This window comes from Hyla sarda, chromosome 12, assembly GCF_029499605.1.
Source record: "Hyla sarda isolate aHylSar1 chromosome 12, aHylSar1.hap1, whole genome shotgun sequence".
Lineage (NCBI taxonomy): Eukaryota > Metazoa > Chordata > Amphibia > Anura > Hylidae > Hyla > Hyla sarda.
The window spans coordinates 2,931,541-2,949,245 of NC_079200.1; the positions used below are offsets into that span (position 1 = coordinate 2,931,541).

General features: G+C 48.5%; 1 protein-coding gene across 2 annotated transcripts; it reads left to right on the forward strand.

Annotated features, from left to right (window-relative positions):
• The first annotated feature begins 7,741 nt into the window (after positions 1-7,741).
• On the forward strand, positions 7,742-16,243 carry LOC130296562 (tigger transposable element-derived protein 3-like). 2 transcript variants are annotated; one of them, XM_056548219.1, is made up of 2 exons: positions 7,742-7,911; positions 13,992-16,243. In XM_056548219.1, the coding sequence occupies exon 2, from the start codon at positions 13,994-13,996 to the stop codon at positions 15,776-15,778; it is 1,785 nt and encodes a 594-aa protein (XP_056404194.1). In that variant the 5' UTR covers positions 7,742-7,911; positions 13,992-13,993; the 3' UTR covers positions 15,779-16,243. The 2 variants fall into 2 exon arrangements, with proteins under 2 accessions (XP_056404194.1, XP_056404193.1); XM_056548218.1 differs by lacking the exon at positions 7,742-7,911 and adding an exon at positions 8,323-8,411.
• The last annotated feature ends 1,462 nt before the right edge of the window (positions 16,244-17,705 follow it).

Here is a 17,705-nt window from a genome sequence, read left to right on the forward strand (position 1 = left end):
TAATGCATGGAAGTGATCAGTTTAGGAAATCAGTGTGTGCAATGTTATGGTCTCCTATGGGGGATATAACACTGCAAAAAAAAGTGAAAAAAAAAGTTAATAAAGTTTATTTAACCCCTTCCCTAATAAAAGTCAGAATCACCCCCCTTTTCCCACAAAAAAAGCTATTTAAATAAAAATAAATATAAACATATGTAGTATCTCCATGTGTGTTAATGTCCAAACTTTAAAAACATATAGTTAATTAAACCGCACGGTCAATGGCGTACACGATAAAAATGACAAAGTCCAAAATAGCGTAATTTCGCTCACTTTTTATACCAATAAAAAATTAATAAAAATCAAAAAGTCAGATGAAAACAAAAATGGTACCAATAAAAGCTTCAGATCATGGCGCAAAAAATGCATAAATAAAAAAGTTATAGGGGTCAGAAGATGACATTTTTAAATGTATACATTTTCCTGCATGTAGTTATGATTTTTTTCAGAAGTACGACAAAATCACCTATATAAGTAGGGGATCATTTTAATTGTAGGGACCTACAGAATATAAGGATAAGGTGTAATTTTTACCGAAAATGTACTGTGTAGAAACGGAAGCCCCCAAAAGTTAAATAGTATAGTTTTTTCTTCAATTTTGTCGCACAATGACTTTTTTTCCATTTCGCTGTGGATTTTTGGGTAAAATGACTGATGTAGAATTGTTGGCACTAAAAATAAGCCTGATATGGAGTTTTAGGTGGAAAATTTAAAGGGTTATGATTTTTAAAAGGTGATGAGGAAAAAACGAAAGTGCAAAAACTGATGAACCCTGCGTCCTTAAGGGGTTAAAACAGTATTTGTCTACAACACCAGCTGGTGTTTACTTTTGGCTGTCCTTTCACAGTATCGAGGCCCTTAGGACTTTATCAGGAACAAAATGGTACACCACTTAGATGTAGGTATGTGGAATGCACTTATGAGGGCAGAAAAATGCTCTACAGTACACTTAAAAAAGTATTTAATAAAACACCAGCCGGTGATTACCTTTGGCTGTCCTTTCACAGTATGTAGGCCCTTGACAAATTAACAGGTTAAAAATAGTACACTACTTAGATGTAGGTATGTGGTATGCCCATCGAGTGTCCACTGTGCATTTTAGTGGCCTCAAGCACCATGTGACGACAAATCATAGCCCTAAAAAGATGTAGCATCAGGAGGAGGAGGCCAGCCATGCCAGTCCAGTACAGGAGGAGGAGCCAGCCATGCCAGTCCAGGAGGAGGATCCATGCCAGTACAGGAGTAGGGAGGAGCCAGCAATGCCAGTCCAGTACAGGAGTAGGAGGAAACAGCCATGCCAGTCCAGGAGTAGGAGGAGCCAGCCATGCCAGTTCAGTACGAGGAGCCAGCCATGCCAGTCTAGTACAGGAGGAGGAGCCAGCCATGCCAGTCTAGTACAGGAGTAGGAGGAGCCAGCCATGTCAGTCCAGTAAAGGAGGAGGAGCCAGCCATGAGAGTCTAGTACAGGAGGAGGAGCCAGCCATGCCAGTCCAGTACAGGAGGAGGAGCCAGCCATGCAATCCAGTACAGGAGGAGGAGCCAGCAAGTCCAGTCCAGGAGGAGTCACAGTGCAGCCGCAGTAGGAGAATAAGAGATAGAGATGGCGGTATATAATGGAGGGTAGAATAATGGGACCCGATCACCTTTGTAGGTTTCGCTTATTACAGGCACCACCTGGACCTGACGAAGGAGGGAGCCCTCCGAAACGCGTTGTTCCCACCTGCATGATGTGTCTGTCCTGTGTACACAGCAGTACCAGCGGAGGCGCTCAGGACCTGCATGTTGTGTCTGTCCTGTGTACACAGCAGTACCAGCGGAAGTGCTCAGGACCTGCATGTTGTGTCTGTCCTGTGTACACAGCAGTACCAGCGGAGGCGCTCAGGACCTGCATGTTGTGTCTGTCCTGTGTACACAGCAGTACCAGCAGAGGCGCTCAGGACCTGCATGTTGTGTCTGTCCTGTGTACACAGCAGTACCAGCGGAGGCGCTCAGGACCTGCATGTTGTGTCTGTCCTGTGTATACAGCAGTACCAGAGGAAGTGCTCAGGACCTGCATGTTGTGTCTGTCCTGTGTACACAGCAGTACCAGCGGAGGCGCTCAGGACCTGTGTATTGTGTCTGTCCTGTGTACACAGCAGTACCAGTGGAGGCGCTCAGGACCTGCATGTTGTATTTGTCCTGTGTACACAGCAGTACCAGCGGAGGCGCTCAGGACCTGCATGTTGTGTCTGTCCTGTGTACACAGCAGTACCAGCGGAGGCACTCAGGACCTGCATGTTGTGTCTGTCCTGTGTACACAGCAGTACCAGCGGAGGCGCTCAGGACCTGTGTTTTGTGTCTGTCCTGTGTATACAGCAGTACCAGCGGAGGCGCTCAGGACCTGTGTGTTGTGTCTGTCCTGTGCACACAGCAGTACCAGCGGAGGCGCTCAGGACCTGTGTGTTGTGTCTGTCCTGTGTACACAGCAGTACCAGCGGAGGCGCTCAGGACCTGCGTATTGTGTCTGTCCTGTGTATACAGCAGTACCAGCGGAGGCGCTCAGGACCTGTGTATTGTGTCTGTCCTGTGTACACAGCAGTACCAGCGGAGGCGCTCAGGACCTGTGTGTTGTGTCTGTCCTGTGTACACAGCAGTACCAGCGGAGGCGCTCAGGACCTGCATGTTGTGTCTGTCCTCTGTACACAGCAGTACCAGCTGAGGCGCTCAGGACCTGCATGTTGTGTCTGTCCTGTGTACACAGCAGTACCAGCGGAGGCGCTCAGGACCTGCATGTTGTGTCTGTCCTGTGTACACAGCAGTACCAGCGGAGACGCTCAGGACCTGCATGATGTGTTTGTCCTGTGTACACAGCAGTACCAGCAGAGACGCTCAGGACCTGCCTGTTGTGTCTGTCCTGTGTACACAGCAGTACCAGCGGAGGCGCTCAGGACCTGCGTATTGTGTCTGTCCTGTGTATACAGCAGTACCAGCGGAGGCGCTCAGGACCTGTGTATTGTGTCTGTCCTGTGTACACAGCAGTACCAGCGGAGGCACAGTACACAGCAGTACCAGTGGAGGCGCTCAGGACCTGTATGTTGTGTCTGTCCTGTGTACACAGCAGTACCAGCAGAGGCGCTCAGGACCTGCGTATTGTGTCTGTCCTGTGTATACAGCAGTACCAGCGGAGGCGCTCAGGACCTGTGTATTGTGTCTGTCCTGTGTACACAGCAGTACCAGCGGAGGCACAGTACACAGCAGTACCAGCGCTCAGGACCTGCATGTTGTGTCTGTCCTGTGTACACAGCAGTACCAGCGGAGGCGCTCAGGACCTGTGTGTTGTGTCTGTCCTGTGTACACAGCAGTACCAGCGGAGGCACAGTACACAGCAGTACCAGTGGAGGCGCTCAGGACCTGCATGATGTGTCTGTCCTGTGTACACAGCAGTACCAGTGGAGGCACAGTACACAGCAGTACCAGTGGAGGCGCTCAGGACCTGCATGTTGTGTCTGTCCTGTGTACACAGCAGTACCAGCAGAGGCGCTCAGGACCTGCGTATTGTGTCTGTCCTGTGTATACAGCAGTACCAGCGGAGGCGCTCAGGACCTGCATATTGTGTCTGTCCTGTGTACACAGCAGTACCAGCGGAGGCGCTCAGGACCTGCGTATTGTGTCTGTCCTGTGTACACAGCAGTACCAGCGGAGGCGCTCAGGACCTGCATGTTGTGTCTATCCTGTGTACACAGCAGTACCAGCGGAGGCGCTCAGGACCTGCATGTTGTGTCTGTCCTGTGTATACAGCAGTACCAGCGGAGGCGCTCAGGACCTAGATGTTGTGTCTGTCCTGTGTATACAGCAGTACCAGCGGAGGCGCTCAGGACCTGCATGTTGTGTCTGTCCTGTGTATACAGCAGTACCAGCGGAGGCGCTCAGGACCTGCATGTTGTGTCTGTCCTGTGTACACAGCAGTACCAGCGGAGGCGCTCAGGACCTGTGTATTGTGTCTGTCCTGTGTACACAGCAGTACCAGTGGAGGCGCTCAGGACCTGCATGTTGTATTTGTCCTGTGTACACAGCAGTACCAGCGGAGGCGCTCAGGACCTGTGTATTGTGTCTGTCCTGTGTACACAGCAGTACCAGCGGAGGCACTCAGGACCTGCATGTTGTGTCTGTCCTGTGTACACAGCAGTACCAGCGGAGGCGCTCAGGACCTGTGTTTTGTGTCTGTCCTGTGTATACAGCAGTATCAGCGGAGGCGCTCAGGACCTGTGTGTTGTGTCTGTCCTGTGCACACAGCAGTACCAGCGGAGGCACTCAGAACCTGCATGTTGTGTCTGTCCTGTGTACACAGCAGTACCAGCGGAGGCGCTCAGGACCTGTGTATTGTGTCTGTCCTGTGTACACAGCAGTACCAGCGGAGGCGCTCAGGACCTGCCTGTTGTGTCTGTCCTGTGTACACAGCAGTACCAGCGGAGGCGCTCAGGACCTGCGTGTTGTGTCTGTCCTGTGTACACAGCAGTACCAGCGGAGGCGCTCAGGACCTGCATGTTGTGTCTGTCCTGTGTACACAGCAGTACCAGCGGAGGCGCTCAGGACCTGCGTATTGTGTCTGTCCTGTGTATACAGCAGTACCAGCGGAGGCGCTCAGGACCTGTGTATTGTGTCAGTCCTGTGTACACAGCAGTACCAGCGGAGGCGCAGTACACAGCAGTACCAGCGGAGGCGCTCAGGACCTGCATGATGTGTCTGTCCTGTGTACACAGCAGTACCAGCGGAGGCACTCAGGACCTGTGTTGTGTCTGTCCTGTGTATGCAGCAGTACCAGCGGAGGCGCTCAGGACCTGTGTATTGTGTCTGTCCTGTGTACACAGCAGTACCAGCGGAGGCGCAGTACACAGCAGTACTAGCGGAGGCGCTCAGGACCTGCATGATGTGTCTGTCCTGTGTACCCAGCAGTACCAGCGGAGGCGCTCAGGACCTGTGTGTTGTGTCTGTCCTCTGTACACAGCAGTACCAGCGGAGGCGCTCAGGACCTGTGTGTTGTGTCTGTCCTCTGTATACAGCAGTACCAGCGGAGGCGCTCAGGACCTGTGTGTTGTGTCTGTCCTCTGTATACAGCAGTACCAGCGGAGGCGCTCAGGACCTGCATGTTGTGTCTGTCCTGTGTACACAGCAGTACCAGCGGAGGCGCTCAGGACCTGCATATTGTGTGTCCTGTGTACACAGCAGTACCAGCGGAGGCGCTCAGGACCTGTGTATTATGTCTGTCCTGTGTACACAGCAGTACCAGCGGAGGCGCTCAGGACCTGCAATTTGTGTCTGTCCTGTGTATACAGCAGTACCAGTGGAGGCGCTCAGGACCTGCATGTTGTGTCTGTCCTGTGTATACAGCAGTACCAGCAGAGGCGCTCAGGACCTGTGTATTGTGTCTGTCCTGTGTACACAGCAGTACCAGCGGAGGCGCTCAGGACCTGCCTGTTGTGTCTGTCCTGTGTACACAGCAGTACCAGAGGAGGCACAGTACACAGCAGTACCAGCGGAGGCGCTCAGGACCTGCATGTTGTGTCTGTCCTGTGTACACAGCAGTACCAGCGGAGGCGCTCAGGACCTGCGTATTGTGTCTGTCCTGTGTATACAGCAGTACCAGCGGAGGCGCAGTACACAGCAGTACCAGCGGAGGCGCTCAGGACCTGTGTATTATGTCTGTCCTATGTACACAGCAGTACCAGCGGAGGCGCAGTACACAGCAGTACCAGCGGAGGCGCTCAGGACCTGCATGTTGTGTCTGTCCTGTGTACACAGCAGTACCAGCGGAGGCGCAGTACACAGCAGTACCAGCGGAGGCGCTCAGGACCTGCATGTTGTGTCTGTCCTGTGTATACAGCAGTACCAGCGGAGGCGCTCAGGACCTGTGTGTTGTGTCTGTCCTGTGTATACAGCAGTACCAGCGGAGGCGCTCAGGACCTGCGTGTTGTGTCTGTCCTGTGTACACAGCAGTACCAGCGGAGGCGCTCAGGACCTGCATGATGTGTCTGTCCTCTGTATACAGCAGTACCAGCGGAGGCGCTCAGGACCTGTGTGTTGTGTCTGTCCTCTGTATACAGCAGTACCAGCGGAGGCGCTCAGGACCTGCATGATGTGTCTGTCCTCTGTATAAAGCAGTACCAGCGGAGGCGCTCAGGACCTGTGTGTTGTGTCTGTCCTGTGTACACAGCAGTACCAGCTGAGGCGCTCAGGACCTGCATGTTGTGTCTGTCCTGTGTACACAGCAGTACCAGCGGAGGCGCTCAGGACCTGTGTGTTGTGTCTGTCCTGTGTACACAGCAGTACCAGCGGAGGCGCTCAGGACCTGTGTATTGTGTCTGTCCTGTGTACACAGCAGTACCAGCGGAGGCGCAGTACACAGCAGTACCAGTGGAGGCGCAGTACACAGCAGTACCAGCGGAGGCGCAGTACACAGCAGTACCAGCGGAGGCGCAGTACACAGCAGTACCAGCGGAGGCGCAGTACACAGCAGTACCAGCGGAGGCGCAGTACACAGCAGTACCAGCGGAGGCGCAGTACACAGCAGTACCAGCGGAGGCGCAGTACACAGCAGTACCAGCGGAGGCGCAGTACACAGCAGTACCAGCGGAGGCGCAGTACACAGCAGTACCAGCGGAGGCGCAGTACACAGCAGTACCAGCGGAGGCGCAGTACACAGCAGTACCAGCGGAGGCGCAGTACACAGCAGTACCAGCGGATGGCGCCGTATATATCATAATGGAGCTGGGACTGACGGCCTATAGGGAGTTTTCCTGATATCCCAGTTGGTCGGTCCGGTCCTGACTGTACAGCCGGCAGGTGCAGAGAATAGTTAGTGCGGGGGCAGGGAGAGGGCATGGATTGCAGATAGGGCAGTCAGCCTATCACTGCTGGGGTTCAGGAGTCTGGGAAAGCTGGGTGGCACACAGTGGCTCCAATACGGCTTCTTTACCAGACAGATATTCTGTTCAGTAGACTGGGAAAGCTGAGGATGTACTGTGAGCTCTGCATTGTTTAATGCGTGTCACCCAGCTTTCTCAGACTCCTGAAGAGCTCCAATATAGCTACTTTACCAGACAAATATTCTCTTTACCAGACTGAGAAAGCTAGGTGGCAAACAGTACACAGCTCACAGTTCTCCCCCAGCTTTCCAACTCTCCTGAACAGAATATCTGTCTGGTAAAGCAGCCATATTGGTGCTCTTCAGGAGACTGGAAAAGCTGAGTGGCACACATAAAACAGTGCAGGGCTCACAGTACTTCCCCAGCTTTCCAAGTCTTCTGAACAGAATATTTGTCTGGTAAAGCAGCCATATTGGCACTCTTCAGGAGACTGGGAAAGCCGAGTGGCACACATCAAACAGTGCAGGGCTCACAGTTCTCATCCAGCTTTCCAAGTCTCCTGAACAGAATATCTGTCTGGTAGAGCAGCCATATTGGCGTTCTTCAGGAGACTGGGAAAGCTGAGTGGCAAAAAGAAAGAAGACACGATCCCACCATTTCCTGCAGCAATAGTTAAGTGTTCTCCCTCCAGTTACTTCATACGGTTTATAGAGATTGTAGTCAGACTGTTTTGGTGTCTGAGCAGCGTCAGTAATGCGGCAGCGGGTGATATTACTAAGAATAGAAGCAATAACCGGGACTGAGACCCTCAGCAACAGGAGATGGGGGTGATTTAAGGGGGTTCCCTCCATCCGACCCCCTCACAACCCCCCTCAGACGTGTGCGCCTGCTCTTTCATTCCCCCAGAAGTCTTTGCTCAGGAATCTCTTCCGGATCTCGGATGTTTTGGGTTCATTCAGCTCCTCTCCCGGTGTGTGGAGGGAACAGCCAAAAACTACGCGTCCCGGACTCCTGTCCTCCCGGCACACAGGTGGGTCCGGCTTTGTTCTCCGTCCCGACACGGTGTCGTACGGATAAATCTCTGCGCCTCCTTACGTTTTTACCTTCTCTTTGTCACAGACGCGATTGGTCGCTGATCCGTCTCGTTCGCGTTTGTTTTTACGGGGAAATGATTTATCCTTCTCTGCGCTATCGAAATTGCGCCGAATGTTTGTCTCTGTGATGCGCAAACTAATTGCGCAATTCTGCCACTGCGCCTGCGCGGGGGACGAGGGGTTCGCATTGTATTTATGGCCTATTAATAGGATAAGCATTGAATCGATTAAAAGTCATCTAAGGGAGGGGAAGGTAAAAAGCGTTGCGCTCTGCATTGCTGGAGAAGCGTTTTTCAAACGGCGTGCCTCCAGCTGTTGCAAAAACTACAACTCCCAGCATGCCCGGACAGCCAACGGCTGTCCGGGCATGCTGGGAGCTGTAGTTTTGCAACAGCTGGAGGACTGCAGTTTGAAGAGCACTGCACTAAGGGATGAGGTGAGAAGGAAGCCTTGATTTACCTTTCAGGGGGCAGTGTGGATACTCTGGAGAAGGCAGACATGCTTTTGTCTGTCCAGATAAGTTGTAGTTTTGCAATAATTGGAGGACTGCAGTTTAAAGGGGTACTCCGCCGCCCTGTGTCGGAAGCTCCGCTCCCCAGCGTCCGGAAGTTTATTGTTGCGGACGCTGTGGGCGGGCTTCCGTGTTCAGGGCCGCCCCTCGTGACGTCACGCCCGCCACCTCAGCGAAAGTCTATGGGAAGGGGGCGCGATGGCCGTCACGCCCCCTTCCCATAGACTCGTTGAGGGGGCGGGCTTGACGTCACGAGGGGCGGCCCTGAACACGGAAGCCCGCCCACAGCGTCCGCAACAATAAACTTCCGGACGCTGGGGCAGTGGAGTACCCCTTTAAAGACCACTGCACAAAGGGAAGCCTTGATTTACCTTTCGGGCTAAATTTCTACTTGTTTTTTTGTGACCCGAAAAAATGCAAGAAAAAAAACGGCAAAGCATCTTGTGATTTTTCTGGCGTTTTTTTTTTCCTTTGAGTGGAAATTGCATTTTTGGCCCCTTTGACGTTTTTTTTCAAAATTTGTTGGTTACCCCCCCAAAAAAAAAAAAGGATGCAGTGGGGATGGGGAAAAAATGGATTTAACAAAATGTATATTTTTTTATAAAGAAATTTTTATTTTTAATAGTGTGTACGTGTGTTTCTTTTTATAGTTTTAAATTTTTTGCTCTATTTATTTATTTTTTAGGTAGTACTACTACTCCCAGCATGGAACAGACTGTTCCATGCTGGGAGCTGTAGTGCCTGTAGTAATAAACATATCGCCCCGGCTGTCACTCCTGACACCTGTTGCGATCTGTCTATTAAAGCTCCCAGCATCGAGCAGAGTGTGGTCCATGCTGGGAGTAGTAGTACTACCTAAAAAATGAAAAAGTGACACACACGCACACTACATTTTTTATTGTCGGTTACATTTTTAGGTCCCAAACTGAAAAATGCAAAGTGGGAAAAGAATTTAGTGATTTTTCATTGATTTACAGCCAACATCTGGCCGCAGAGTTTTTTCAATAAAAAATCGCCATGGGGGCCGTTTTGGTGTTTTTTTTTGGGGGGGGGGAGGGAACGCACAAAAAAAAAAAAACAAGTTGAAACTGAGCCTCAGGGGGCAGTCTGGATCCTCTGAAGAAGGCAGACAGGCTTGAAGTAGAAGTTTTGCAACATCTGGAGGGCCACAGTCTGAGACCACTGGGCTGAAATGTCTGAAACAGCGACATTTCCCTCCGACATATGGAATTTTTTTTTTTTTTTTTTGCTGGGAGTTGTAGTTTTTTGCAACAGCTGGAGGCACACTGTTTGGAAAACACTGCCATAGAGAAAAAACAGGGGGCAGTCCACGCATGCGCATTTTGCAGAATACCCCTTTATTCTCATGTCTTATAGGTCGTTGGCCTGAAGCAGCCTGCAGCCTATAAGGCTGTGTGTGCATCCTCAGGACATAGACACAGTTAAAGGGGTACTCCGGTGGAAAACTTTTTTTTTTTTTTTTCAATCAACTGGTGCCAGAAAGTTAAACGGATTTGTAAATTACTTCTATTAAAAAATCTTAATCCTTCCAGTACTTATCAGCTGCTGAATACTACAGTGGAAATTCTTTTCTTTTTGGAACACAGAGCTCTCTGCTGACATCATGTACACAGTGCTCTCTGCTGACATCATGAGCACAGTGCTCTCTGCTGACATCTCTGTCCATTTTAGGAACTGTCCAGAGCAGCATATGTTTGCTATGGGGATTTTCTCCTGCTCTGGACAGTTCCTAAAATGGACAGAGATGTCAGCAGAGAGCACTGTGCTCATGATGTCAGCAGAGAGCACTGTGCTCATGATGTCAGCAGAGAGCACTGTGCTCGTGATGTCAGCAGAGAGCACTGTGGTCATGATGTCAGCAGAGAGCACTGTGGTCATGATGTCAGCAGAGAGCTTTGTGTTCCAAAAAGAAAAGAATTTCCTCTGTAGTATTCAGCAGCTGATAAGTACTGGAAGGATTAAGATTTTTTAATAGAAGTAATTTACAAATATGTTTAACTTTCTGGAGCCAGTTGATATATAAAAAAAAAAAAAGTTTTTCCTGGAATACCCCTTTAACCCCTTCCTCTTTGGCGATTTTTCATTTTTGCACTTTTTATTTTTCCTTCTCACCGTCTACTTTCGATTTTCCACCTACAGATCCCTATGAGGGTTTGTTCTTTGCGCCAACAACTTTACTTTTGTAAGGGTGAGAAATTCAAGAGGAATAATTTTGGGGTCGGGAAATTGTCGCATTCTGTCATTTAATCCATCAAGCGGAAATGAAGAGGAATGAAGGAGGAGGCTATTTAAAGGGGTACTCCGGTGGAAAACTTTTTTTTTAAATCAACTGGTGGCAGAAAGTTAAACAGATTTGTAAATTACTTCTATAAAAAAAAAATCTTAATCCTTCCAGTACTTATTAGCTGCTGAATACTAGACAGGAAATTCTTTTCTTTTTGGAACACAGAGCTCTCTGCTGACATCACGAGCACAGTGCTCTCTGCTGACATCTCTGTCCATTTTAGGAACTGTCCAGAGTAGGAGAAAATCCCCATAGAAAACATATGCTGCTCTGGACAGTTCCTAAAATGGACAGAGATGTCAGCAGAGAGCACTGTGCTCGTGATGTCAGCAGAGAGCTCTGTGTTCCAAAAAGAAAATAATTTCCTCTCTAGTATTCAACAGCTATTAACTACTGGAAGGATAAAGATTTTTTTAAATAGAAGTAATTTACATATCTGTTTAACTTTCTGGCACCAGTTGATTTAAAAAAAAAAGTTTTCCACCGGAGTACCCCTTTAATCCCCTTTTCTGAATTTCGCTTGAAAACGTTGTCAGGCAGAATTTTTTTTTTTACCATATTGGATTTTGCTCGCGGATTCCACTTGAAGAATGAACATGCTCTTTCTTCATGCGGAAAGGAATTCAGCGTCGGTTTTCCGCTAGCGGAATTTTGCGCACTGTGAACAGGACAGCGGAAATAACATTAAAGTTAATGGGCTGCGGAGATGAGCTTTAATTTGGAGCGGAGAATTCAAGAGGAATTACTCAGTGTGAACGCGCCCTAATACCATTAATAATTTCACTACTAAATCTATAAAAAAAAGCCATTTTGTAATTTTTAGCGACTTCCGTTTTCGGTAAAAATTGCACCTTATATTTATTCTGTAGGTCCATACGGTGGTGTTGGATACCCAATTTATATAGGTTTGATTTTGATTTTACTACAAAAAAAAAATGATAACTTCATGCACCAAAATTAATATGTTGAAATGTCGTCTTCTAACCCTTATAACTTTTTTTTTATTTTTCCGTATAAGGGGAGATCACTTTTTATTCTTTTCTTTTTTTTTTATGGTATAAAAAGTGACCTAAAATACGCTATTTTGGAATTTTTTTTACTTGTATGCCATTGACCGTGCGGTTTAATTAACGATATATATTTTTATAGTTCAGACATTTATGCACGCGGCGATACCACATATGTTTATATTTATTTTTATTTACGCATTTTTTTTTTTTTTATGTGAATGGGGGTGATTCAGACTTTTTTTTTATTAGGGAAGGGGTTAAATCACATTTATTAACTCTTTATTTTAACTTCTTTTTTTTTTTTTTGCAATGTTATAGCTCCCATAGGGGACTATAACATTGCCCACACTGATTTCCTACACTGATCACTGCCATGCAATAGCCTGGCATTGATCAGTGTTATCGCTGCTCGACTGCTCCTGTCTGAACCTCAGGCACGGAGCAGTCATTCGGCGATTGGACACCGAGGAGTCCGGTATTGATCCTCCTCGTGTCCTGCAAACTGTTCGGGATGCCATGATTTCTCCGCGGAGGTCGTGAACCGCACCACTGAGCTTACCGCCAATGTTTACTTTTGGTTTAGACGCGGCGATCAAGTTTGATCGCCGCATCTAAAGGGCTATTGCCAGACATCAGGACATCAGCCCGATCGGCGATGTCCGGCATTAGCCGTGGGTCTTGGTTTCCTATAGCAACCGGGACCCATCGGGTACGATGCGCGCTCACCTGCTGAGCGCGCTTCATACCTTGGGAGCCGCAGATGGACGTTAATGAACATCTATTTGCGGCAAGGGGTTAACATTGATCTATGCTATCTGCGCTTGATTGCTATGGGCTGCCTAAGGCTTTGCCAGTCACTGATCTAGGAAAGGCACCGAGGAACAGGTAAGACCGCTTGCCCAGCAACCCATCTGCACACACTGGTAATCCCTGGTGTCTAGTGGTCCCATCGGCACCCCCGCGATTGCATCGCGGGGGTGCCGATGGGACCACTAGACACCAGGGATTACCAGCCATCTATACAGCATTTAACCATATAATGATGGACATGAGAGCGATCTCACAGACCCTCTTGCAGGCCCGTGTCATACTCTCCCTTACCTGACCCACGACCTATTGGTACAGGTCAAGGGTCAGGAAGGGCTAAAGAGCTCTGGTAAAAGGAAAAGTGAGCTGTGATTGGTTGCTATAGGAAAAAAACTGACAATTTTGGATTCAGGTAGATTGATAAATTTGGGTCAGTGTGTGTATTTAAAGGGGTACTCCGGTGAAAAACTTTTTTTTTTTTTTTTTTAAATCAACTGGTGCCAGAAAGTTAAACAGATTTGTAAATTACTTCTATTAAAAAATCTTAATCCTTCCAGTACTTATTAGCTGCTGAATTCTACAGAGGAAATTCTTTTCTTTCTGGAACACTGTGCTCTCTGCTGACATCACGAGCACAGTGCTCTCTGCTGACATCTCTGTCCATTTTAGGACAGTTCCTAAAATGGACAGAGGTGTCAGCAGAGAGCACTGTGCTCGTGATGTCAGCAAAGAGCTCTGTGTTTCAAACGGAAAATAATTTCCACTGTAGTATTCAGCAGCTAATAAGTACAGGAAGGATTAAGATTTTTTTAATAGAAATAATTTACAAGTCTGTCTAACTTTCTGGCACCAGTTGATTTAAAAAAAAAAAAAAAAAAGCTTTTCACCGGAGTACCCCTTTAAAGGAGATCTCTGGAGAAAATGATCTTATCCCTTATCCACAGGATAAGGAATAAGTAGCTGATCCCAAGGGGGTTTGAGCGCTGGGCCCCCCCGCAATCACTGGGACGGGACCCGGAGTTCAGTGAGGAGTGCGTGCTGCAGCCGGCACGAGATCAATTAATTTCTATGGGAGTGCCGAAAATACCCGTGTACAGCTCAGCGGCGAAATTAATAGAGCACGGACCGACTACCGATAGACGACACACGCTCCTCGCCGGGGTCCTGTACCGGTGATCTCGGGGGGGCCCCAGCGGTCAGAACCCCGCGATCTGCTACTTATCCCCTACATTCATTTTCACCGGAGTACTCCTTTAAGGCTAGTGGTCGGAGTGGGTGGTTGTCACTGGTCAACCCCATTCAGCAAAGTCCCAGCTCCCAGTTCGTTAAGTGTGTGATGTATGACAATACTTTTGACTTTTTTTAATTTATTTTTTATTCTAGAAATGAATACCGCAAACCAGGTACAGACCTACAAGAAGAGACGGGACTCCACCCTGGCAGAAAAGGTGAAGATCCTAGAACTTCTCCAACAACCCAAAGCGTCTCAGTCATCAGTGGCCAGGAACATGGGACTCTCACAGTCCACAATTAGTCGTGTCATGAAAAAGAGAGAAGAGATTCTAGAGCGCTGGAACCATAATGAGAACCCGAGTCGTAAGCGTAATAGACCCTTCAAACACGCCAAGGTGGACGAGGCTCTACTGGAATGGCTTCTCTTCGCCAAGGCCAATAAGTTTCCCATTTCTGGACCAATACTTATGAGACAGGCTGAAACCATTGCAAAAGAAATCGGATGCCCGCAGTTTAAACCATCGAATGGGTGGCTGTGGAGGTGGAAGGAACGGTACAGACTCTTCTACAGGGCAGAAGTCCTACCGGGGGAGAGGTGGTTTGGCGGTATCGGTGAAGGTGAGTATGTAAAAATCCTACCTAAGGATTCACAGATGGTCAGACTGGAACTGAACGGTGGAGCAGAAGGAAGAGCTAGTGGAAGCCATTACAACCCTAGTGGACAAATCCAAGGAGAACGGAGCGAGCACATGATGTCCATGCTCCGCGGCCAAGCTGCTCAAGTAGATGTTTTTAGTAGATCGGCATTGCTTGCTCAAATTGCTAAAGATTACCCTTTACAAGACATTTTCTGTGCCGTGGGGTCGCCTTTCCATTTCAGAATCCTGGCCAAGCAAGGGATGAACGCCGCGCCAAAGGAAACGGTCTGCATCTGGTTCTGCTGCAACATCAACGGGACGCAACGACTAAAATTGATAGTCACTCACAATCTTCCTTCCAGATCTGTCGGAAGCCATTGCCTTTCTCCGGTGTCTCTTAAAGCCAGTCATAATGGACACATGACCGATAACTTACTCATCGAGTGGCTTCTCAACTGGGACGCTAAACTCGATAGACAGGAAAGAAAAATTCTTCTGGCCTTCACGGCGAATAATACGGGACCCAAAGTGAAGCTTAGAAATATCTCATTGTGTATTTTCCCCAAAGAACACGTTTCGTCCAACCATTACTTTGGCGTAGAGTTGGTCAACGAGTTTGGCATGCTCTACAGGGAACTTCTCCTAGAGAGGTTGCAAGATGAGACCACCGCCGGTAGAAAAAGTGAGGCCTCTCTGCTCCAGAAGATGTGTGAGATATCACTGGTAGAGGCCAGTTACACCATGAATAAAGCTTGGTTGAGAGTGACACCACATACCATCAAATCTTGTTTCCAGAAGCAGGAAGTGGTGCGAATTCTTTGCTCTGCCACGCGGGATCCATCGGAGGCCAAATCCCGTGAAGACCTATCATTTTCCATTTTACAAGAAAGCAACAGTAACGCTGCAAATTACACAACGCCAACCACGGTCCTGGTCTCCCACCGAACGCCGACCATCAAGGAGGAGGAGGAGGATGAAAGCCCTGGATTCAAAACCTCCCACAAAAAAACATTGTATCCAAATCAAAAACTCAAAGCAAGTGACAAGGAGGATCGGGCCTCGTACAGTGGTTTAGAGTCCTATCCAAGACTCTCTGCTGGCCCGGAGGAAATATCCACCATTGTGGTGAAGTCTGAAGTCCCTAGAGAGCGCGTGAGCGTCGAGGAGATCAAAGAAGCTTGTGACATCATCCAGCAGTTCTTGTGCCATGAAAACCAAGACATGAGCATCTTCTGCGCATTGCAAAGTCAAATCGAGAGATGTCTGACCAATCCAACCAATGACCAAGTAATGATGTGACCGCGATAGGACCGTAATGGGACATGTGTCGTCTGCTCTTCTTTCCAGCTCACGTTTGGTGGACGGTCGAGTATATCATTTAGTGGAAAGGGTCTAAACATAAACTATAAAGACGTGCATGTAAGATACATAGAGAAGACGGGGCGAGGAGAATCGGAAATGGCGTTGTACAGCTCGGCCTTCCGTGTAGACAGAATTTGGCTTTATCTGAAAACTTTTTTGGGCCCCTTTTTATGAACTTTCTAAATGAGAATTCGATCTTAGGAGAACAAGGGCAACAAAGAATTGGTGGGGGACGTGATATTCCAGAGATCCAGGTTGGACAGATCTGTCACCATATTAGGCCATTAGCACTTGATAGTGGCCAGAAGAAGCACTTGTTGCCTATCTGTACCCCCGGACTTTGTCCCTCTCCCCTGTACGTTATTTGAGTATCTTTTTGTCCAAATAAAAAAGTTTGAAGACAAGAAATGGTGAGTGGCGGCTTTGATTTTCTCTTTGCCACGTTGCTATCTTTAGCCTGACACCGCTATACGTCTATTCTGCAGTACAAGCTCTAGCCCCAATACCGGATTCTCTGCGTTACCGCAGTGCCGAATGAATCTGACTTATATTAATATATTAGGCTGACGGCATCTAACAAAGAATATGGCAGGTTCATAACTGTGTATGGGGGAAGGGTTCCGTATTGGCTCTCGAGTGGCCGTTATTAACCGGTTTGGGGGGGGTCCTATCCTCATGAATACAGCAGGTTCGTAACTATCCACTGTATTCTTACATGGCTGCTAATGGTAGAGCGGACTGGTCCTCTTAACATGCTGCTTGTAGCCAGGGCTGCTTTTACAGGGTAGAGATGCTGCACAAATTACGGTCATGGGGTAACAAGTGACTGGGGGGTTCTTGTGTCACTCAAGGCCAGTAGAGTTGGGAACAACCAATGTCTCTCCCTATGGGTGTATAGGGAAAGACGTGGGGCTAAAGGGTTAATGTTTCTCCTTAAGGAAAGTGTTATAAAGACACGTGGAGACCTATACACCATTGATGCTTCACTGGGAATATTGGGGGAAAAAGGATATGCAAAGCAGCTCCCATGCTACCTTATCAGGAGGCTTTCCCTTCAGGACAGTGTTGCTCCAACTAGGACTGGGAATGTATGCATCTGCAGACAGCTGTTTCGGGGGTATTGCCCCTTGTCAATCCAGAGCAGGGTGTGCTTGATGGCTAGTGGGAGGATTATCACTGTGGGGGGGGGGGACCTATCAATGTGGGGGGCTAAAGGGGTTAATGTTTCTTCTTAAGGAGAGCATCATAAAGGCATATGAAGACTTAGAGGCCATTGATGCTCCACTGGGAATTCTTGGCATACATTCCCAGTCAGTTTCAGTTAAGGGAAAGCTGCCTGAAAAGGTGGCGTGAGAGCTGCTTTGCTTATTGTTTCTTTTTAGGGAAAGATGTGTTACTGAAGGTTGGCGGAGGGGGGAACAGCTTCTGAGAACCACCCAGAAATAATCTAGTAGGGCATCTTAAAGGGGTACTCCGCTGCCCCAGCGTTCGGAACATTTTGTTCAGAACACTTGGAGCGGGCAGCAGTGGTTGTGATACCACGCCTCCCTCGGGATGTTACGCCACGCCCCCTCAATGCAAGTCTATGGGAGGGGGCGTGGTTGCCCGCACCCAGTGTTCTAAACGAACCCCGGTGCTACAGAGATCTGGGACCCCCACGATCAGACATCCCATCCCCTACCCTTTGGATAGGGGAAAATATGTCTAGGGGTGGAGTACCCCTTTAAGAGAGAAGAATCCCTCCTTCAGAATCTTCACCTGTTGTCCAGTAAAGAAGGCTACAAAGAGTCTTATATTAATGAGCACCATGTAATGCTACATTCCGCCTGCGGAGGTGCTGCAGGGAAGTGTTCGTGACATCACG

Bases quoted from the DNA above. Each gene is read 5' to 3' on its own strand.
- LOC130296562 (XM_056548219.1), top strand. From the start codon at position 13,994: ATGAATACCGCAAACCAGGTACAGACCTACAAGAAGAGACGGGACTCC.